Raw genomic sequence first — 22,549 nt, forward strand, 5'->3', positions numbered from 1 at the left:
GCAGCCCAGGGCAGATAAATACTAATTTTCTAAATGGTTTAAGGGCCCCGTGGGCCAGACAGACTGGCCTAGCAGGCCGCATCTGGCCCCCAGGCCGCAATTTGCCCACCCCTGCTTTAGCCAGTTCCTAACCCGGCATCCATTCTTTCTACCAAAATCCATCTTTTCTCCAGATTAGCTAATGGTTTCCCACACAGAGCCTTATTAAATGCTGAATGCCACAGGTATTAGGTCGACATCACTCCTCTGTTCAGACAACTGATTATCTTATCCAAGACTCGCGGTTTGCTTTACCCCCATGTCCCATCATTAATCTTCCCCTTCTGACCTGCAACTCCTTACGCTGTTCCCATCATGAGGAAACCTAGAAAACTCTCAATTCCTGACAATCCCCGCCATCGTCAGCTCTGGACAAAGCCCATCCTCTGCCGTGCCAGCCCTGAGCTTCCTACCTAGCTCAGTTTTGAGCCACGCCGCCCTTTTCTTCTCTAGCCCTGGTCCTTGGGAAGAGTAAACTGCACCAAGCCTGTGAATTGGTGGCAGCAAATGATTTGACAGAGCCCTGGGAAACTCGCTGCCCTTGTGATCCGATGAAGATTTGAAGCTCAGGGACTTGATTCTTGCTTTCTGTGCAGCCATTTATATGAAGTGCCAAGTGGGTGTGAGATGCTGTCAGATTGGAACGGTAGCATTTTACACCCACTTTATCCTGACATAAATCACTGCAGATGGCTGTGATGCTGAATCAGGCCCCAGATTTACAACGGGGAAGGCTATTGCACTATCATCCTCCCTGCTGTACCTGCCAGCCAGGTAGCTGAGTGTAGGGGCATCTCTATCACAAAAAGAACAAGCATTTATCTGAATTTCCAAACCACACTCCTCCCTGGAGAAACATTGCAGAAGCCACTGGTGCTAGTTACTCCAAGGAAGGATTCGGCCCAACGTGCATCATACCCAGCTCGGAGGCAATTTCTCTCTTCTCTTTGTGACTGAATCCCCCACACTTTCTCGCCTATCAAATGCCGGCTGCCTTATTATTCTCCACTGTGCCATTAAGGCAGTGGGTTCCAGGCACAGCAGTTGACAGGAGCTGGTAAAAGAAAATGATCTCATTTTGTTTTCTAGCCACCGCCTTAAATCTTCCTTCTGCCTGTAATGGGAAAACTCCAGCATAGAAATGAGCTCCGTGGAGCTCGGCACCTGCTAAATGCTGCTCCAAGCCCACGGGGCTGCACTGTCCAGTTTTACCCCCAGAGAGGTGTGAACAGGGTCAGCCTCCAGTGGGCCAGGAGGTGAGAAGTGGGGGTCTCATCCACAAGCCTTTGTCATGCTCAGGGGCCTCCTCCCCTTTGGCCTGAAACGAACCTAAGGAAAAAGAAGAAAATTCCATATTCTCCACCGCCCTTTTTTTCCCTACACCTGAACATGCCGACCAGGGGACTAATCTGCCCCAATCACAGTGGGGTTTTTTTGTTTTACAGGGCTTTTTTCTTTTTTTGAAACTTCGTGTCTCAGGGCAAATCAGCCAAATCAGTTCTGAATCCTATCGACTAAGCGGAGCTTGGTCGTGGTGGCAAGTCTCCTCCCTCCCAGGCTCTTCAGCCTGGGGCTGCAGATACTGCCAAATGCACGTGCAAGCTCCAAGCCCAGAGGCCTTGGAGTTCAGATGCCCCCTAGTCTTGATTGCCCCGAGCCAAAAGGCTGAGGGAGCAAGCTGGAAGGAGAGCCGGAGAACAAGCCCCCAGCACCATTAATTGTGTAGCCAAGATCCTGGCATCTGGAGGCATTTGTAGACTCTTGCAGGGGTCGGCCCGCCCGCAGCGCAAGGGACGGGCCATCACCCTCAACTACATTGAGTCATTCAAGGCCAAGAAGGGGATCTCCCCTGCCAAGTAAGTAAAACCACGTTTTTTAGATACCATGGTATCTATCCACTGGCAACCAGGACCCAAATGCACCAAACTCCCTTTGCATTCATGCCTGGCTAATAGTGATGGGATAGGGGAGGTTGCTGGCTAGCACAAGCAAAGGGAGGAGCTAGTCACCCCTAAGCCACTTGCTTCCCTAGTTTTGAGCCAGTGGCTGAACAACTGGAGGGGAAGAGAAGTGACCTTCCCGTCACCAACCCCCACACCAGCCAGCCTGCCAAACACCATGCTTTGAAGCCAAATTGTGCCTTGTGCATTTCTCCATATACCAGGTGCCCCTCTACCACCCACCTGCATTGGGCTCAAACACAATGGGCGCGCAGCACAAGTGAGTCTCCTCTCATTTTCTGAGAGGAGGCTTCAGCCATCACTGTCATCATCCTGCCATCTGTTGCAAAAAGCAGAAACCAACAGGACAGGGAAAGGCCCAGTCCTGGCCCATGGGACTAGTGCCCCATTGCTTTGCATTTTAGGGAGTCGTGAATGCCAGTGGAGGGCCACTGGGATGGGTTGTGCCAGCCCAAGTGAGGGGCAATATTTAGCTTGACTGCTCCCTGCACAGGGCAAGAACCAGGTAGTCTGTAAGTCCAAGTGTCACTCCTGGTTCTCCTCTGCATTGGCTCCAGAAGGCAGGTCAGTGTCTTCAAGGGGACGGCTTAGCCTCCCACCTTGAATGAGAGGAGAGCAGCTGCTCTGCCCACATGTAGATCCCAGCTTATGCTTCCAGCCCATGCAAAGGAGGATGCTTTTTCATTTTACTTACAACCGAGCTCATCCCGATGTAGCCCAGCCTTTGTGCTGCTGTGAGCAAAGATGAGGCACGAAGATCAGAGAACCGGCTCTCTGAGTATCAATGCAAGCACAGGCTCTGGGAGGGATCAGATCCCACTCTGATCCCTGCTTGGTGTCTTGGGCCCTTCTTGACACAAGGACAACTTGACTGTTTCTCAGAGCTTAGAAGCTGCTGTTGTTCCCTGGACAGGGAGCATCATTGGCACTCCATCCATCCATCCATCCATCCGAATGAGTCCCTCTCCATTTCTGGCGATGAAACCCATCCGATCCTTCAGACAGAGCACAATTGCCTCCAGTTCCCCCTTCCCCTGAAAGTTTTTCTGTCAGGAGCGGGCTGCATGGTTGCAGACATTTCCATGTAATATAGTTTTCCCTCCCTTGGTGGAGTGAACATATTTGCTTTTTCCTCCCCGTGCATGTCACACGTTCACCCCCTCTCTGTAGGGCTGTTCTGCACACCGAGGCAGGGAGGGGCCTAGAAACTAGCAATGAACAAGACCATAGCTTGGAACCAAAGAAACGGAGCCCTTGCATCCACAGCAGGGGAGATGCCTTGGACAGCCTCAGATGGAAAGAGGGATGGTTGTGTTTGTTTGCCTTAAAAAGCCACTGGGTCCTCCTGGAAAACAACTCGACTAGGAACAGTTCCACATTTCCAATATTCCTCTTTCTCCCTGGCTGCTAAAAGGAACAAAGTTTAAGAAAGCAACAGCAAAACACCTGTGTGTTCAGCTTCCTCTTTGAAAACAGATGCTTGGGCCGCTTCCATGAGATGCTGAGCACCCAGGAATGGCAACCATGTTATATGGGATAAGCCAATGCACAACCAGGGTGGTTACATGGGCGAGCATCACGATGGCAGGTACCGAGAAGGCTCCACAGGACAGACAACTTTTGCCCCAGAGGTATTGCAGCATAAAATACTGAGGCTCTGTGTGCTTGGTGCCCTGCAGCTATTTGGGGACCCACTAAAGTTGGAGCTACACACATGGGTGCAAATGCAGAATCCTGGAATAAATGACTTGGAGTGGACGGTGCAACAGGCTTGCAGTGCAACGTTTGTGTCTGGCTTTCGAGCCCCTATGGTTTCTGGAGCATTATGAAGATGGATCTAGGTCTGGGTTCTGGATTTCAACCCTAGGGCTCGGGTCTGGGCCTGTATCTACTGAAAAGACAGACTGGGTTGTGATTTGGACGGTCAAGGAAAAAAATACAATGGAGGAACACATCTACTAATCTTGAGTTCCTGCATGATAGAAGCCATGGATGTTCATCCCAGGATCCTGCAGCTAGCTCAGGTCTTGCAGCTAAGCTGAAGTAAATTTATTGGAGTCCACTGGGGAAGAGTTAAGAGGCAAGAAAAATGAGAGACAGAAAATGTAGGATCCACAGGGAGCCAAATTGTTCCTGTCCGGGTCCCTTTAACCGTTTTCTACCAGGCATCAGCCCATATGCCATTCAGGCTCTGGTCCTGCCCTCACTGAAGGCTGGGGGCAAATTCCTGCCACCCCTCTGGACTTCCTCCTGTCACCAGCCCTCTCTCTTCCACAAGCGCTGTACAATGTGATCGACTGGAGACGTTGACTTGCTGCCTTTGCACAATGCCGTGTTTGATTTCGACCGTGTGCACTGCCGATGTGTCAGTCCTAGGCGTGTGAGTAACTGCTGTCCTGTCCCAGCCACAGGGAAAGGCCAGAGTTCAGCCTGTACATATCTTCCCTTTTTTGCAGGTTTTTGGATGTTCTTCCCGGTGACTGATATAAAACTACTGGTCATTTTATGTTTTTATTTATAAATAAATTTTTTAAAATCGATCTTGCTTCTCCTCTGTTTTACAGACCTGAAGGCTAGAAGGATCACTGCCGTCACCTAGTCTGAATTCCCTGGAAAAGCAGGAGTAGGACTGTACTGAAATGAGTTACACCTGGCACAGGCTTATGCTACTGTAGCCACTTGCTCAAGGCAAATGAAGTATTACCTTGCCATGGTGAGCCACTAGAAAAACACCTACTGCATACAGCTATCCCAGAGAGCTGCATGGCTACCTGCTCTGCATCCTGGTTTAATTGGCATCCATGTTATATACTGGTACAAACATGACTTGTCCAGGGTCACATAGGGAGTCCGTGGCAAAGCTGGGACTTGCAACCTTGTCTTCTGAGTCCCAGGTGAGTACTGTAGCCATCCTTGCTCTCAACTTCCAACGAGTGCTATTTCAGTAGCCTCACGTGGTACGAGTCCAGCTTGCATTACAGGCAAAGTCGCTAGAGGAAAAAGCTAAAAGAAGCACATGCAGTGATGGATGCATAGTGAGGCTTAAAAACCATGTGCAGTGACATTTTAAGGGACATTGGTAGAGCCAATCAATTAATCAACCAAGCATCCTCCTGAATACTAATCTGCTTCCCTTGCCTGCAACCAGCCCTGCATCCTCTGTCACCTGCAGTGGCTCATTTTTAACTACCACAAAGCCATGACATAGTCCAGGGCCTGTCCTGTATGGACAAGCTGCCCGAGCCCCGAGAGTCAGATGGATGCCTCCATGCCTGAAGTGGCATCGGCTCAGAGAGAGGGGGGAATTCAGCCTCCATGCCACTTCCCTCCTTCCTCCACTCCTCTGCCCCCAAGGATGTTATGGCAGGGTTATTCCTGGGCCCTGGGCATGCACACAATTGCTGCTGCTGTCCCTGGCTTTATTTCAGGATGGGGAGGGAAGAGCGGAGGTTTGCACATCTCCAAAAATAAGCATGTAAAGTCCTTGGACTTTTTCCAAAGAGGTGCAGGAGGAGGGAAATTGGCAGGTCAAATATTCCTGCCTGCTCTGCACCCCCAAATAACCCAATGTGCCCTTCACCTGTGTCCTCATTTATGGGCCCTCCCCACTCTGAAAGCCCCTTGTGCCAAATAAGCTGACTGCCTTCCCTCTTCTCTCCTCAGTCGCAGGCCACAGCCCCCTCATTTGCAGGGGCTCTGGAAGCAGGATGCTGTTCAACCAGCTGCCTCTGTTTTCTCCTTCTGTGCAGGACAGCACTGTGCTGCTTAGAGGAGACAGCAGCAGCTCCTGGGGAGGGGAGCTAATATGCTGGCATCACCTCCCTTGGAAGGATGAATACACGAGGTGAACACTGCAGGAACTCCCCTGGCTTTGGCTTATGAGACTATAAGGCTGCAATTCCGGTTTGTAATGAAAGTGGAAGTGCTAAACCCAAGGGACACCCGATTTATTGATTCTCTTTCAGATTAACAAAGATTCCAGACTGGGATCTTTGTTAATGACAGATGCCGTTCCTCTCGCGCGCACACCTCTTTATCCACATCCCTTCTGCCTGGGCGGAAGCCGCCCGCTAGGGCTGTGACTCAGTTATTGGAAGCATCCATTTTCCCATCTGCTACCTGCAAAACTGAGCAAGAGACACACAAAAGGGGCTGGTTTTCTGCTGCCCTGCACCCTCCGCAGTCCTTTACTCTGGCGCGAAGGCAGGCCGAATGCTGCTAACTCCCGACTGTACTGGCTGCGCTGCTGTGCATAAAGGGGCAGGGCAATGGAGATGTGAGGCCAGAAGGTTTCGGCATGCTACCTCTACATCTCCGCAGGCACACAACACTTCTCATTCGCATTTCAGACTAGGCAAACACTCTTACCAACCAGTGGGTCTTGATCCATCGGTAGATCTTGGAGCCTCTTGCGGTAGATCCAAACCTAGGGTGGGGGGCTGAATGCCCGCGTGCGTGCATGCATGCACCCCAGCCCAGCAGGCCAGTCCATGGGGGAGGGAAGGAGCAGGGGCTAGATTGAGGCCCCTGCAATGAGGGACAGTGCCACAGAGGCAGGAGCAAGGGTAAGTTTGAGTGGGGCCTCAGCCCGGTGGGACTTACCTGCGGAGTAGGCATGCCCCCGAATAATTTTTTCCTCGGTCTGCTACCCCACTTCCCTCCCTACAGATTGGGTGGGGGAGTGTGGTAGATTTTGGGTTGCTCTTAAATGCCAAAGGTATTAAAAAGGTTGGAGACCACTGGTTTACGATGCAGAGCTTTGCCAGGCTCAGCTCTGTTGGGCACGTACACAAAGTGCAGCCATGCCAAACACAAACCACTCATGTAGACACAGTTATGCCAGCAAGACTGTGCTTTTATCTGGATAGTTTACTTGGCTTGTCGGAGGTGATTAATTATCTCAGTAAAAGTGCACCTTTGCCAATATAACTGAGTCCAGACTGGGAACACCTTGTTGGGGTAATATGCCAACAGCTCTAGTATTTATAAAAAAGATCCTCATAGCGATAGAGCCTTAAACATTAGTCATCCCACTGAGTTCACTAGTCCTGATCATGCACAAATTTACCTGTGGCATAGAAAAAGTTTGCAGGATCTAGACACGTATGCAAATATCATTTCAACCGCAGCTGCTGGACAGCCAGAGGCACTCAGATTGTTTTACTGGGGCACACGACATTTCAGGAAGGACCCTGGTTTCAAGCAAGTTGGTCTGAAGGACCCATTCAATTCTAGTTGCAAGGGACTTGTTTCAATAAGGCTTTCTGAGTACAACTAGGTATGTGCCGGCCTGTTTACAGTCAGACCACTTGCTCCTTCTCCACGCCTCTCCCTGATTCCTGGGCTCCCCTGCTCAGTCTATCCTATGATGGAGACAGAAAAGAAAATGCATACACAGAGACAGGGAGGGAGGGAGGGAATCAAATGCTTTCACTAAAGCCGAGGACATGTTTTGACTGTTTAACAGGCTGTTTTCTCTGAATCAGATCTACTCCAAGCCCATTTGCACTATACGGATCTGACTGTTTCACAGATCTAAACAGTGTGTGTATCAGATGCAGCTCAGTGACACCAACAATGAAAACAACAGCTCTAGAGTAGGATATAATGGCCGATAGGATCTGGAAAGCATCCTAATTGTCCACGAGCAGCAGCCGCATGTAGCAGAGCTTCTCCCCCTCTTCAGTTTCCCCTCCACAATCGGGGGTAATTGAGACTTAAGCAGCCTTCATAATAAGTGACAGGTGAAGCAAATTATATTCCCAGCACCAAAAATAACAGGATAATTTTCCTGCCATGATCCATCACTCAGGTATGGCACAGCTCTAGGAGTGACAGCTCCCGGACTGCCTCCTATTAAAGGCAAGAGTTGGGGGTGGGGGAGGCACTGGAGATGCAAATGAGGCAAATTACATATCATGAGCAATTTCTCATTTGCTCGCTCCACTGAACTCATTCTGGGGAGGGACAGGCTGGATTTGAGAGGCCTCAGCACTATTTCCTCTGCTAGGATGCCAGATTGACTCAGCACGGCAGTGCCAGTCCCCTCCTTGAGAGGCATTGTTTACAGGCGTCCCCTGCTGAGAAGGTGGCAGAGTAGGAGGCAGGTATTCATGTTGGATACTTGCCTCCTGCTGCTGCTGCTTTCCAGGGAAAACCTGGCTGGGTTTGCACTGCCTGGGGCCCTGGGGAGTTTGTTTTTAGAGCCTTTGCAAATAGCCAAGAAGGGAGGAGACATTTCGCACGCGTTTCCCCGAAGTGGATCTTCTGTTACAATACCTTCAAATAACATTTCCGCTCAGCTGCCCTGCTGGCTTCCAAGCAGACACAGCCTGACCCGCCACCCTGGCATCATAGGTGTGCCCGAGAGGCACCTCGATCCTGATTCATTTAGCTTGAGTGCATCAGCACGCTTGAATTATGGACCCACGCGGAGACTGCAGCCCGTACCATGCAGAACACCATACAAGAAGAGCCTACCTGGATAGGTCAGTCTCTGACCATCAAGGGGACTGGCCTAGTATGTACTTGTGCCTTTTCTATGCCACAGCCAGTCAGTGAAATGGGGGGGGTAATGAAAAGATCTTGCACCAGACAGAAATTCAGACCCCCTGGTGAATGCTGGGCCGGTTCACACACCTGGAAACTTCCCTGCTGCCTATATCTGTACCAAAAATAAGGAGCTCCTTTTTTATAGGAAGAGCCTTTTAAATTTCTTGTCTATTTTTGCTTCCTCTTCACCAGGGCAAGCATTGCATTTGCCTGGCGATTAAATAGAAGTGGTGCTGAGTGGGACAAGACAGGAGTGTGGCCCTGAAGGAGAACTCAAGAGCTCTTGGAAACTTGGATCTAATGAGCTAACTGGAGATCATTAACACCACTTCAGAACAGAGCAGCCCAACAGCAGCACAAGGCACAAGAGGTCAGGGGAAGGGAGGGACAGGAAGCAGCTTGCATAAGTGACATATGTATGATCCTAAGAGTGAGACTAGCTGTTTTATTCCCATCCCAACAGGATTTAAATGCTCACACTTGACAGTACCCTTCGCTCCTGGAGCCTGTCCCCTCCGCAGAAGCTCTCAGCATTACAAAGCAATGCTGCTCCCTGGCTCCTTGGTGTCAGTAATCCTCTTGTAATTAGGCCAAGGTGCATGGCACCTCTGTGGCAGTGGAGGCAACTGCAGGAGGCCCCTGGGAGGATGGTTAGAGGAGAGGACCAAGGTGAGCAGTGCTGGGAGCTTTATTGCTTTATGCTGACATGCACCATAGTTGCACACACATCTCTTTGGCAAGCAACTTGCTCAGATGACTCACCCCCTGCATGTGGATTCCTTACCGCTTGCAGAGACTTGGCACTGGAGGGGCTGACTGTGACCAGGCACTTCCCACCTGGTCTGCTCAGCAGTTAGGGATGATACAGGTGCATCAGTTCACCTCCAGAGTCCTTAAGTCTCTTGGCAAGCGAAGCATACTTTAGTCAGAGAGCAAGGCTTACTTTAAATCGGCATGCAAGGCATGCTGGCACTACCTGCAATAGGGTTGGCGCATTTTGCAGAAGGAGTCTCATGAAAGGTCTGTGTTCAGCTCTCGCCCTGGTCTCCCCTACACAGATTTAGCCACTGCTACACTTGTACTAGTGCTTGCTGCATGGAGAAGGGTAGCTATAAATTTGCACCACTGGAGCTGCCCTGGCTTCTGAGGCAGGTGACAGCTTAGGGGGATTTTTAATTTTGCATTGCAGCAGCTACACCAATCAGTGGCCATCACCAGGGGCTGAATGGGGACTGATCCCAAGTAAGGAGATGGCCAGCCTCACTTTAGAAAGTGAAACTGCAATTAAAGTGAACCACCTTGATAGCATAGAGGGCAGGATGCAAAGCCTTTTGATGTGCAAATAACCTGCAGCCACTCTCCTAAGCCACCAGCCCCCTCCACCAACATCCCCTGCCTTACATCTGCTAACACAAACCCAAAGCCCTAGGGGGAGGGTGGGGGGGAAAAACAGGCTGCATGTTGGTTCTTGTCCCTTCCCTAAATGAGACGACAGCTGCTCCCTGGTTCATGGAGGGACCTGACTGGCTGAAATCAGGTGGTTGAGGGGATAAGACCCGCGGGCAGCCTTCATTAATCATTACTTTAAAAAATAATTAAGAAACCGGCATGTAAATATGTGAGGGCAGCAGCTGCAAGATCAGCATGTCCCATTTAGCACGATACCTGCTGTCTCCGCGCAATGAAATATTGGGCTGTTTGTTTAGCATCCTGCTAAGCACCCTCCCTGTAATGCACTTGTTCAATGAGGCAATAGAAATAATATTAAGAGGCTCAGGCAGCTTTGTGGGGCTGTGCAAAGAAAAAGGGACAGCATTACCCACTTATACTGGTGCCCACAGCATTTCCCCGGCTTCCTCACAGGGGCTGAAAGGATATTTCTTCACTGTCTTGCAGAAAGGTGACTCTCACCTGGAGAAAAAGCCTCAAATTGCATGTGCCCTCCATGGGCTTTTTAAGCTGCTTGGGTATTGATCACAGATTTGTGCTCCCCCTGCACTTCTCTCCAGTGATGGCAAAGCTGCAGTATCTGTCTAGCAGCCAGCATGGCTTTTCCATGCACAGCCAGACTTACTAGCTCACATGCTAACTACTGGGGCAGAGATTTCACACACACCAGTGAGCGTATGGTTGAAGTGGAAGCAGTTAGGCATCAGATGTGTCCAGCAGACTGACAGTGCCTCTGCCACTACTGCTCCATCAGCATCACTCCCCCGGCCACAAGAGTTTAGAAGGAACTAGGCTTTGTGAACACCAGACCCTAGAACCAAGTCATTTGTTTTCATATCATTTTTTTAATCTAGACAAGTAATGGCTGTCAGCATACCACCCCACTGAAGAGGTAGCTGCAATGACTTGTCCGCAGCATAGAGACAATGCATTTACAGAATCACATCAGGTAGCATTCCCAAAATTCACTACTGGAAGTCTTGCATTTGTAGATGCAGAGAAAAATAGGACGCAAGTGAAGAGTTTTAATAAACATTGGATTTTTAACCTGATTTTTTTCCCCCCTGGAGGTAGAGAGGACATGAAGGCTTGAGTAACTGGCAACACTGGACCCAAAAACAGACTGGTGAGGGCAGTGAGGCCCAGAAACAAAGTGACCATCCTTCCCACATCTTAATACCAAGCTACAGTTACTGCCCCAATTGTTTTAATGTCAGCAGAGTTATACCCAAGGCAGAGCTCCCTCCCTCAAAGTCCTACCCTGTCCTCCATTAGCAGCAGAAAGTCTCCCTGCGGAAGGTGACGGTTTAGCCAGCTTCAAAGTGGGATTGGACAAATTTTTGGAGAAAGTGCATGAGTAGCTATTGAGTGTACAAGTTCAGAGCCACCAAATCAAAAACTTCTGAGACCCTAAATGCTGGAGGCTGCAAGTGGGCAAGGAATGGTGGGGAACAAAAACTAAACCCTGGTCCCACCCTGTTCACTTGCCCTTTAGCATCCTCTCTACCACAATGGGTGCATCTGCATGAGACACTTAGCACCCACTGGACTACTTCTACTGCACATTAGCGTAGTTGACAAAAACTGTGCTGGTGTGCAGTACATTAGTCCAATGGGCATCACATAATCACACAAAAAAAGCATTAGTCTGCAGTAATGCGCAGTACCGCTGATTACAGAGGATTAAGTTTATTACCTGTACTAAATGCACTGTAATTACAGTGTATTAAGGTGTGTGTGTGTGCGCGCGCCCTGTGTGCCACAGGAGACTGGCCAAACTGAACCTACTCCCTAACTCTTCAGTTCTGAATAAGCACTGACAGCTTTACTATGTGAATGAGGGCAGCTCCTGCCTGAGCAAGTTTCTAGAAGTCTCAGTACTGAAGTGACATTTTGCATCCAGTCACCCACTGTCCACAAGCTCAGATATGCCCAGAAATTCCAGGAAGGATTAAACACCACCACGGATTTAGAGCGAAGCAACACACCCACCAATTCAAAGACGGCAGCACCCTACGGTGGCAAGCTCTGGGATAGCAAGCAAGCCAACCCAGTGCAGGAAGGTTTGAGAGACAGGGAGAAAGCGCAAGTGTAAAAAGACCTTTTATTTGACTCCAGTAAAGGATTGCTTAATGCTACATTGAGAAGACAGGCATTGTCTACAACCAGCCATCTTGCAGAAGTAAAACTAGGGGGTCCCCAACTTGATTAAGTCCCAGAAGGGCTTGCATAAAAGCTGCATTAATTGGTTAAATGCACATGCCTTTCCATCTGCAGGGGCCATTAGAAGGCCAAAAGTGTTGAGACCAGCCCCCGTGATTCCTCCCCCTCAGCCCACTAATTCTTTGGAAACACTGTGCCAGTTTATGTTATGCTCTTAAGCATCCAGCAAGGAGGCCAAGGTTTCCCCATCACTATTTTCCATGGCATGCGGATCTGGATCAAGTTCAGATTTACCAAGAAAAAAGTCACGTCATTCCACAGCAAACAGGGTCTTAAGTTAGTGGTGCCTCTGTGGACCTCAGGACAGTGCATAGCTTAGAGTTTGCATAAACTGGCAACTCCCCCCCCTTCCCCCCCCACAGTCCTAGTAGGTCTCCGAACCAGGCTGAGCTGCCGAGAGCTGCTGCTCTGGTTCTAGACTACACATTTCTCCCATAGTCTCAAGGAGAGCCCAAGACCACAGGGTTCATCTTGGAGTCAGAGGAGGCTACCGGGCCAGCCTCCAGGAGCAGGTCTGGCACAGCAGTCAGCTGCATCTCTGCTGGAGGCTGCCCTTTTGCTCCTGGTAACAAGAGAGCCATTGCAGCTGCACTATCCTTTAGGGAGCTGCTTTGTTCTGTTGAAGCGCTGACCCCAGCTCCCCCTTCCAGTACCATTTCTGCTCCCTCTGGTGAGCTTCTTTCCAGAGCAGCATGGGAAGCAGCTGGAAGCACAGGCTCTCCCTTGGCAAGGTCTCCACCCTCTGGAGGGGTATTAGGTTCTACATCACAGGCAACCAGAGGGTTCAAGGCTGGCTGTGCTCCTGGGGTTCCTGTAGAGACCAGGGGGCTGGGACACTCTCGGGCAGGCAGGGTTTGTTCAGCACTTCGGTTCGGAGCATCAGCTTCATCCAGGCAGGAGACAACTACTGCAACATGTGTGTCCTGGCCTCTGTCATCCTCCAGCAGATCCGCCTTTGAGCAACTGATGTGAAGGGACAGATCCTTGCAGCCATTAAGCTCAGCAATCTTTGGAGGACCTCTGCCTGCTCCATGATCCACCTCCCCAGAGCCTTCACCAAGAGGTTTAGCCATCACACTGGCTGGGGCTTCACTCTGCATCTCCTCACACATCTCACCAGCCATGACAGCTTGTGCATGTGGTTCATCTTTGCAGCTTTTCTCCTCCACAGCTTGATGGTTCTGGCTGCTTGGAGAGGTGCTGCTGTCCATTGCTTCAGCATCCTCCAGCGTTTGACAAATGGTGTCCAAGCTGGCTGGGGAGCTGCTAGAGTTCTCTTCTTTGAGGTGGCCCCCTTCCCTTTGAGGGGTGGTTTCCAGAAGGGCACTGGTCCCTTTGTTATCATCATCTGGAGATCTTCTGCCAGGTTTCTCCCGTGTCCTGTAGTGCAAGAGGGTTCACAGCACATTTATAATATACAGCTTTGGCAAAATGGAACATGGTTCAGCTGAGTCACCTTCAAATATTAAACTGCATGAAGGACCTAGCCTTGGGAGGCTTTCACTGATGAGGATTCAACAGTCTAGCTTTAAGTCCTATCCATCTGATGGGGTGTCTACCACTCCCAGACAGCTTTGGAGACCACTTTGCTAAAGTTAAACATGCAGTTTGATAAAAGAGGTTCAATAAAATGAGAAAGATTTCAGAGGCATAAAAAGGGGGAAGTTAGGCATGGGCTGATTCTCAGTAGGAAGGGGAGCTACTTGGGTTGCTTTTGGTTTCTAGGAGGAAAGAGCTAAACCCTTCTGCAGGGAGACAGTTAAAATTGCTTCCTTGTGCACATGTAAGCCTATTCCCTACCCCAGAAGTGCTCATCGCAAAAAAAATCTATAAAAATTTTGCAGCAAGAATCATCCAGGAGAGTGTTTGTGTTCATTACCTCCTTTCCCACCCCGCCCAAAGAGAAAATCAATGGGCAAGCAAACACATGTGGATAGGAGTTGGCATAAGAGTAGAGCCATTAGCCAAGACCATTCTCTGGAAAGCCCACTTCAAGAGACATTTGTTCTACATTTGAGAAGCTAGTTGGAAGCTTTCCATAAGAAGGTGCAGCCAATTCAGTTCTTGCCACAAGCATCAGTAACATCTATTGAAGGTATTTTGCAAGGCTTTGCCTTACCTGTCTGGGCAGCCGTCTTCACTGTGAGCCAGGGCAGCAGGCAGACCAGTAGAGGCTGCACTGTTAGATCTTAGGATGGAGCGCCCAAGGGGCTGATGAGTTTGGCTGGAACCAGCTGGGCTGCTGTAAGAATCCAGTGGGGCAGCTGCAAACAAGACAGCAGGGTTTCTGGGTACCAGTGTGCAAACTTTTATGCACCTGTAAGGCAGCGTGATAGTAGATCCATTTTCCAGAATATTCCCAAATGGAGTCTGTACTTTAAACACTGCTTGCCCAAGCCACCCTTGTGAGTTTTAGCAGCATGCCTTTCATACATACCTGTTTCAGAGCTCCTTTCCTTGCTCAAAGACTCCGGCTCATGTTCCAAAGAGGATGCATCTTGCACTTGGGACGTCACATCCTTTGGAAGGAGAGAAGAATGTCAGGGCAGAGTCCAATGCCAGCCTCACTGCCTACTGTTAGCAGCATCCCTTTGTTTGGTGAAGAGCCCAGGGTGGACCGAAGGCCTTTTAATTCCTTTGTCATCCCCTCCATTTGTATTGGCTTTGCCCTAATCTAGCAACAGGGCCCATCAAGTCTGCTCTGTGGGGGATAGGCCCAGGGTAATTCCAGCCCTTACCTCTCTGGATAAGCACACTGGCTTTAGAGAGACACCTTGGCGGATGGTTTCTAGCATTTCCTTCATTAAGTTCTGCCTTGGAGAGAGAGGTTCTCCTGTAGGAGAGAGAGGTGGGGTTGGACATGGGCCTTTCAAAGCCTGCGTGGATTAAAAATGCTTTCTGGTTTGGGCGAGGTATGAACTCCAGAGCTGCTTCTCACCACATTTTGCTGAGGCCATTTCATCCAAACCCTCTCAGGAAAAAAATCAGAGAGGAGAAATTCATTTGGTTGGGCCAGGCCATATAGGCATTCCAGTTGGGAGCATTACAAGTGGCACAGAGACAGTTTTACTGCCACCCACTTATGGTGTCTACTACCCAGATCTTTCTCGCCTCCCCAGCTCTTGGTCACTACCCAGTGCCAGGTACATGTATACTGTTGGCACATACCATGAGCCTCCTTCTTTTGCTGCGGTGAGGTCTCTGCAGCTGGTTTTATGGCCGACTTCTTGGGGATCTTAGGGAACAAGTGCCTAGAGAGGGAAGCAGTTTAGAGCATGACAGGTATGAGCTTTAAAGGCCTGGGAGACTTTATTTATTTATTTATTTTTTGCAGAGGCCCCTTGTCACTATGCACAGCTGGGGACAAGACAAGTATGTCTGGCCCCCCTGGGATGGCACAGCTCTGCACTGTGCTCAGTGCAGAGACTCATTATTATTATTTTTTTTTCGTAAGGACTAATAATAATAATAATATCACCCTCTGATGCTACCAGGAGACCAGAGGCTGCCACTTCTGCTGAAGAAAAAAACAAAACAAAACAAACAAACACAAACCAAAAACAAAAAAACCCCCACCATATACACTAGACACAGAACAGCTGCACTAGTACAGCCAGGGCAGTCAGGAAGTAAACTGCTCCAGTCCCAGAACTGCCTGCCACGGTACAGCACAGGGCCTGAAGCCCAGAGGCATGTTGCAACACAGTGACCATCTTCATATTTTTCCTGTTCCTCCTGACACTATTCTTGCTCTAAAAACCTATGGTGCAGAGCTTAAAATTCCTTGTAGAAAGTGTATGATGCCCACTACAAGGCTTACCAAACTGCAGAAGACAGCAATGGTGTAGGAGGCACAGGTGGCGACAAGACAGATGAGGGTGGAAGAGCCAGGTGCACGGGCACAGCCCCATATCTGGAGGCAGGGAAAGAGCTTGCTAAATCCTGCAGGCGATTATGCAGAATCACCACTACAAAGAGAGGGAGCAAGAGGCAGATAATTGCTTAGAGAAATAACTCTGGCATCTGCCTGACAGGTGGCATCCAAGCATTAAACCAAAAAGGGAAGAGGCAGGTAAGACACGGGCATAAGCCCTGGCCCTGACATCCTAGTCATGTCCCTTCATTTTCACCCATGAGCAAGGGAGACATTGTTCTCCCTGTTTGTCCTCATCTCAGAGCACTTCAATAGCCCATGTTACATGCCCTATTTTCCCTGCACATATGTGAGTATTTAGATCACAACCAAGCACCATACTAGAGGGCAGTCAGTGCTATCACACCCTTTCCCCAACACAGGCAGCAAGAGGTTTGGGAGCAGCTTGGGTTACTGGCCACATTTTCACTTCCAAAAGAGTTTGCTCAGGAGCCTAAAGACAGACAAGAGTGATACAGAGACTGATACCCTTTGGCCACAAATCCGATATGCCAGGTCCTTTACCTTTACGTTGGATATCACAGATGATCTGCCTGGCCCTTACAACTCTGCACTCCAGCTCTGGCTCCGGCTCCTGCACCGGTGACCGCTCTAGGTCTATCTGCAGCTCCTCACTCTGGCTGGGCTGCACAGAACTTCGCTGCTCCACCTGTACCACCAAGAGTGGTTGAGGGAAGAAAAATAGGTCAGCACCCCCAGAATCCAGGTCTCTCCAGCACTCCCATCATCCACCAAGCATCTGACCTACCGCTGGCCCCAGGAGTTGCTCCAGATCATTCACACAAGACAAAAGCTCTCTGGTCCAGGACTGGGAACATCTCAGTTCCTCTGCCAAATCTGAAAGGAGATGGCAGGTCAGCAGGGACTCTTGCCCACTTTGCCGTCACTCACAGGCAGTGTCATTTTTAGCTGCCCCAAGAAATCACCATAGACTAAAATTTGCCACCTCTAGGGATGCACTGGAGGATTTGCTTAAGTGATGCCAGCTCTGCTTTTGAGCTGGCAGCTCTCAAAACCATGGAGCAGCAGTGAGTTAGGAATAAAGACTGCCCCTCATTTTTAAGGAAGAAACTCAGGAAGGCACCATGTTATCTGGCTGGGCTAAGTCAGTACCATAGGTTTGGTAGCAACAAAGGGTGTCTAGAGCCTCTTCTTTCTATGAAAGTGGGTTAGCGCTGCATGTCCCAAAGCTCCATAGTGGCATTTACTTTAGAGAAGTATAGATTTGAAGTAGGAGACCATCCCTATGCACACCCAAAATACTTATGCTCTTTCACCTACCCCAGGACAAAAAGGGAGCTTACCATGAAGACATCCTGGATCCGGTGTTGAGAGACCTTGACTTGCTGTATCTCTGGTCTCAGGATCCAGCTGGGCTGAAGGAAAGGGACGGTCAAGCTGGAAACTTGTAGTGGTTTGGATTGGAGGCTCTGGGACCTAGAGAAAAAAAAAGTATATATTACAGTAACTCAAAACTACCCTCTACACTCCAGATCCCATTCAAGGTCTTAAACTGCATAATCCACTGTGTGGATAACTGCACTGCTAGAAATTAACTCCCTAGTCATGACCCTGCCCCACATCAATCCAAGTGGAGAAGGGTTGTAGAAAATGCCTGACCAGAGGCATTCCAGGAATGCCATAAGGACAGAGATTACTCCTACCAAACAAGGCCATTTTATCTCTCTCTCTCCGCATCTTTGTTTTTTCTATAGCTCATCACTGCGGTATTTTTCTGGAGGATGATTAACTAAAAGGGGCCATCTGGCAAAGAGGAGAGGGAAGCTCAGAGAAGCACCTTACGTCAGGACTGCAACAAAACACTGCTGCTTAGCTAGTTTAGTCTCCCTATCCTGTTTGCACGCGTTGGCAGACGTGCCCAGGAGATCAGTTCCTATTCCTTGTGGCCTGCTCACCAGAAACCCCACAGATGATAAAAATCAAAGACCCCTAAAACTACCACACTCTTGTAGCCTTGGCACAGTTGTACTTGCACAAAAGTGCTCATGTTGGTAAAGTTAATTCTCAATAGGAAAAGGAAATGTTTTATGGTAAGATTGCTGCTACCTGCGTAGCTATTTCAGTAAGAGTCACCCTTAACTGAGAGTCCTTTCAGCATGAGAGCTCATAGACCAGAACTTGGACTGACCTTATTCTACTGCCCGCTGCCAAAGGAAGAAGGCCACATCAGAGAAAACACACCAGAACAAGATGACTCGAAACCAATTTTTTTCACTAGTTTAATTCTAGTTGTACAAGAGGCCAGACGCATTGTGACATTTGTCATTTAGACAGGCCCCGAGAGCTGCAAGGTTGAATTTGGCCTAGCAATTCTGCAAACCAAACCACAGATTGATACTGCCACTTGGTGGCTACATTGCGTTAGCACTTGGTTTTAAGCTTTGCTCCGTGGAGCATTGTAAAATAGGGTAGTTGCAAAGAGAACTGGCCTCTCCAGACGCACGCTGAGCTGGCTGACTAGCCTGTGGCTCTCTCGACCAGGAGACTGAAGGACTGCTTCACACACACGCGCGCTCTCAAAAGGTCGACAGCACTTACTCTTTGGCAACGACTTGTATGACCGAATCATGCCAATAGTCTTATTGGATCCAAGTCATAGTCCAGTTCAGGGTCTTAATTACAAAGTTACCCTAATCTTCATTTACTGCAGCCAGTTAAAGTTCTTCTCATTTAAAATCTCTTTTCCAAGTGAAGAATAAACTAGGCACTTGGAGAGACAAGGGTCAAGGAAAAATCACTTGTTTGATTCTGTAGAAACACCACGTTAGAGAGCCTGGCTGTTTGAAGTGAACGGTCTTATCAGTACAGAAACTAACACCCCCGTCCCCAATTCAATACTTGGTTGGGGTCAAGTTACAAATTTGGTTTCACATCAGATGAAAGCTCGAGGTCTGATAACTATTCAAAAAGAATCCTCCCCAAGGGCCTTAAACAGAGGAAAGAGACTGTTTAACACTATCTGATCCCCAAGGCAGGCGTTAGGAGATTCAGAGTTTCAGTGTACTTTGAGAAGAAGCTGTTTCAGTGGCCCCCTTAAATGCCTATCCTAAAAAAAACAAAACAAAAACCAAAAAAAAAAAAACCAAACACAACAGTTCAGAACAGTCTCTAACTTTAGAGAAAGAAACCATTAAATGATGGTCACAATAGTTTCCCTTCAAATCATACCTCGGGTCTGCTATGGTCTGAGTAGACAGGAACATCGGACACAGTTGGACGAAGCTGCTCCTTCTTCTGGGGCTCCACGGCAGCATCTAAGTGGAAGGGAAGACAGACTTCACACGCACTTAGGCCAAGTTTGCAGAAATCTGGTTGCACAAGCTTCGTGAGAAACAGCATGCCAGAAAGGTAATGCCACAGTGGCAAGACCTATAGGAAGTTATTTTAAGCCTTAAAAAAAAGGTCGAGAGAGAGACATGCACAGACAGACACGAGCAGGACTCTGGATGCCAGTCCAGTTTGAGCAACTCTGAATACCCACATAAAACACCTTAAAGAGATCTAGTTTTCCCACAACCACTAGAACAGTCTCTACCTAAAGGAAAAAAAAAGTCACCTACACTTTAAGGCATGTCCCACCCAGTAGTCACTAGTTGCTTTTCAGAAATTTTTAGCCTCGCAATTAATTCTAATTAGTCAAATATTCCACCTGGACACTTTGACTAACTCTTAGAGTTAATGTGACAATATTAAAAAAAAAAAAAAAAAAAATCTACCAGGTTTATGGTAAGAGATTAGGAAGCTGTTGAAGGTTTTAAAGTCTCAAAAATCTTTAGCTCACAAGGTCAGTCGACAGCCAACAAAAGGTACAACCATAAAAAGAAAAAAGGGGGGGAAAAAAACCCCCATACATTAAAAAAAAAAAAAAAAAGAAACTAACCTTCAGTAGACTGGCAGCACAATACATTTCTTACCACCCTCCACATAGCCCTGAGTGCAGCCATTGCTCATATGAGCAGCTAAAAAAGCCTGCCTGCCCCAGGATCACTTGAATTAAGCCTTTATCCTTATCTTGGCCAGATCAGCAGGACTGTCATTGGTGAAACCTCACCAATTAGTTTGCACCTCTTTCACCAGCCAGCTATTAGCTTTCCAAAGGCATTGCTGTAGCTCATTCCTCATGCCTCACAAAGAAGGTGCCAGGTGAAGAAAGGGAACTTCTTTCACCAGGAGGCTGCTGGCTTGTCAAACAAGAAACCATTGTAGCGCATTGTGTTAGTCAGCAAATTGATCCCACTTACACTTTGGCAGGTGAGCGAGCAGCTGATTGACAGGCACCTCGGTTACATGAAATAAATTATGGGATGCAAATTAGTCGAGCTTAATTGCGGTTAATACACTCGTGTTCACAGGATTTCTTGTATTTGGTTTCTTAATGAACCTCACAATGCTGCTAAGATTTAATGGCATCTGTCTCTGCAGTGGCAGCTGCCTCACTCCATAGACAAGCATGTCTCTCTGTGGCTGTTTATTCAACTTCTGCTGCACCATAAGGGAGCGTTGCAGGGATTAGGAGCTCACGGCCTGGGTGTTACCTGGACTATTATGTTGACCTCACTTACCTTCTGTTAGTAAAATCTCCAAACCAACAAAAATCCACTGGGTGAAGGCCTGTTAAGTCCTCTCCATGTGGCAGAGGGTTTCTTATGCCGTCACGGTTGAAATCTGTGTGATTGAGATGCACAAGTGAGGTTCAAGAGACCTGCACAGCATCCAGGTTCCTGGGGCTGGGTCAAAATTCATGTGTTCTGCCAACAACATTTTGAAACAATCTCTGGAAGACCTGACAAGACTTTTGAAAGCAAAGGGCTGGTAATACTGCTCCCTATGTGCCATTAGCCCAGACGGCTAATCCCTCCAGGCCTCCGAAAACTAATACTTCTCTTCTCCTCTGCTTTGCCCGCCTTGTCTACTGAGACTCACTGAGAAACAGACTTTCTTTCTGTGTGCATACAGCCCTTACCATAGCAGGGCCCCAACCTGGGCATGCAAAAAATTCTTGGCAGGACTGAAGATTGAATCCAGACCTTTTCTTAAGAGGCAAAGCCATGCCCCAGCCATGAGGCCTTTCTTTCCTTTTTCTATCCAACCAGCTTAAAACACTGTGCAGAAGAGGCTGTCACTGCTTTCATTTTACAGATGAGGGAAACCAAGGTACATACAAATTATGTTAACCAAGGTCACCCAAGGAGACGGTTATTGAGCAAAGAACAACCACCAATCTTCGCCGGCCTCTCCTCCCTTCTCCAAACAAGCAGCAGATAAATATTACTCTTTCTAAATTGTTTCCCCCGCAGTCCAGTGTAGCCACAGTTGTGGCAATTCCATTATAAATTCCATTCTCTTCAAGTTAATAACTTGGCCGCTTCAATCGGTCTCTCCGGGAAAAGGTATGCCTTCGCTGAGAATCAGCTTGGACATTTAACTAACATGTTCATCTACCTCCAGGTCTTTCTTCGTGTCCTTTCATACCTCAAATGGCTGTGTCAGGTTTTGTAAGAGAAAGATTACGTGTAATGGATAAGGACGGTCTTGGATTTTCTCAGGAAAGCTTTGTTTATGGGGGAGAGAGTCACGGCAGTGCTACAAATGCTGCAGAGCTTGGTAAAGCAAAGAAAATCAAAGCACTCTCCCCACCTCGTTGTACAAAGGAAGCCTCAAAGCCTTAAAAAACCAAACGTTTCTATAGGAGAAACACTGCGTGCTTCCATCCTCATCATTTGAGCTACAGGATAGCAATGTCTCTACACCTACCCTCAAGGTTGGAGGAAAGCTAAAACCTAGCCTCAGGGCCTGGGTGCCCCCAATAGAGTCAGTTTTACCCTGTGAGCATTGGTTTTGATTTGTTCTTTTAGGTCAGTACAAGCTGCATCTCCCCTGCAAAACAGCAAGTTGCAGCTTAGGGGCTGTAACAGCAAACCTCTTCCAGTGCAGACCTGGGCTTATTAAGAAATCCCCACAAGAAGTTTCAGCAAACTCAAGCTGCTGTTTGCATCAGTGGTCTAAGGTTTTATTTTTTAATTCCAGTTGTTTTTCCCCGACATCCCAACAATTCCCAAAATAAATGGTTTTCTTCATGTGCTGCGAGTTTCCATTTAGTCAAAAAATATAAATGTCACCCCCCTTTTTTCAATTCCAAACTAGTTTCCCCAGCAGCCAATTCATGTGACTGCCTCCTCCCTTAGGAGCACTATAGAAAGTCCCATTACTTGGGTTTTTTTCCGTATCTTAGATCACCTCTCCTTTCCCAGCATGGAAACTTTTACATGAACACAACTTACCATAAACATAGGCAGGACAAAAAACTCAGTCTGACTACTCACACTTACATGAGGGGGTTTATCCTGCGGTCAAAGTACATATTTATAAT

General features: G+C 48.3%; 1 protein-coding gene across 1 annotated transcript; it reads right to left on the reverse strand.

Annotated features, from left to right (window-relative positions):
* Nucleotides 1-12,088: 12,088 nt before the first annotated feature.
* Nucleotides 12,089-20,694, reverse strand: LOC109317439. Its single transcript, XM_019546138.1, has 11 exons — nt 20,060-20,694; nt 19,348-19,433; nt 17,463-17,595; nt 16,907-16,995; nt 16,663-16,807; nt 16,045-16,192; nt 15,393-15,475; nt 14,963-15,057; nt 14,662-14,743; nt 14,344-14,488; nt 12,089-13,604 (listed from the first exon to the last, which is right to left on the reverse strand). Exons 1-11 carry the CDS (start codon nt 20,121-20,123, stop codon nt 12,665-12,667), a joined length of 2,010 nt encoding a protein of 669 aa, XP_019401683.1. The 5' UTR covers nt 20,124-20,694; the 3' UTR covers nt 12,089-12,664.
* Nucleotides 20,695-22,549: the final 1,855 nt, after the last annotated feature.

The sequence above is a fragment of the Crocodylus porosus genome, unplaced genomic scaffold (genome assembly GCF_001723895.1).
Source record: "Crocodylus porosus isolate Cpor-Errol unplaced genomic scaffold, CroPor_comp1, whole genome shotgun sequence".
NCBI classification, from domain to species: domain Eukaryota; kingdom Metazoa; phylum Chordata; order Crocodylia; family Crocodylidae; genus Crocodylus; species Crocodylus porosus.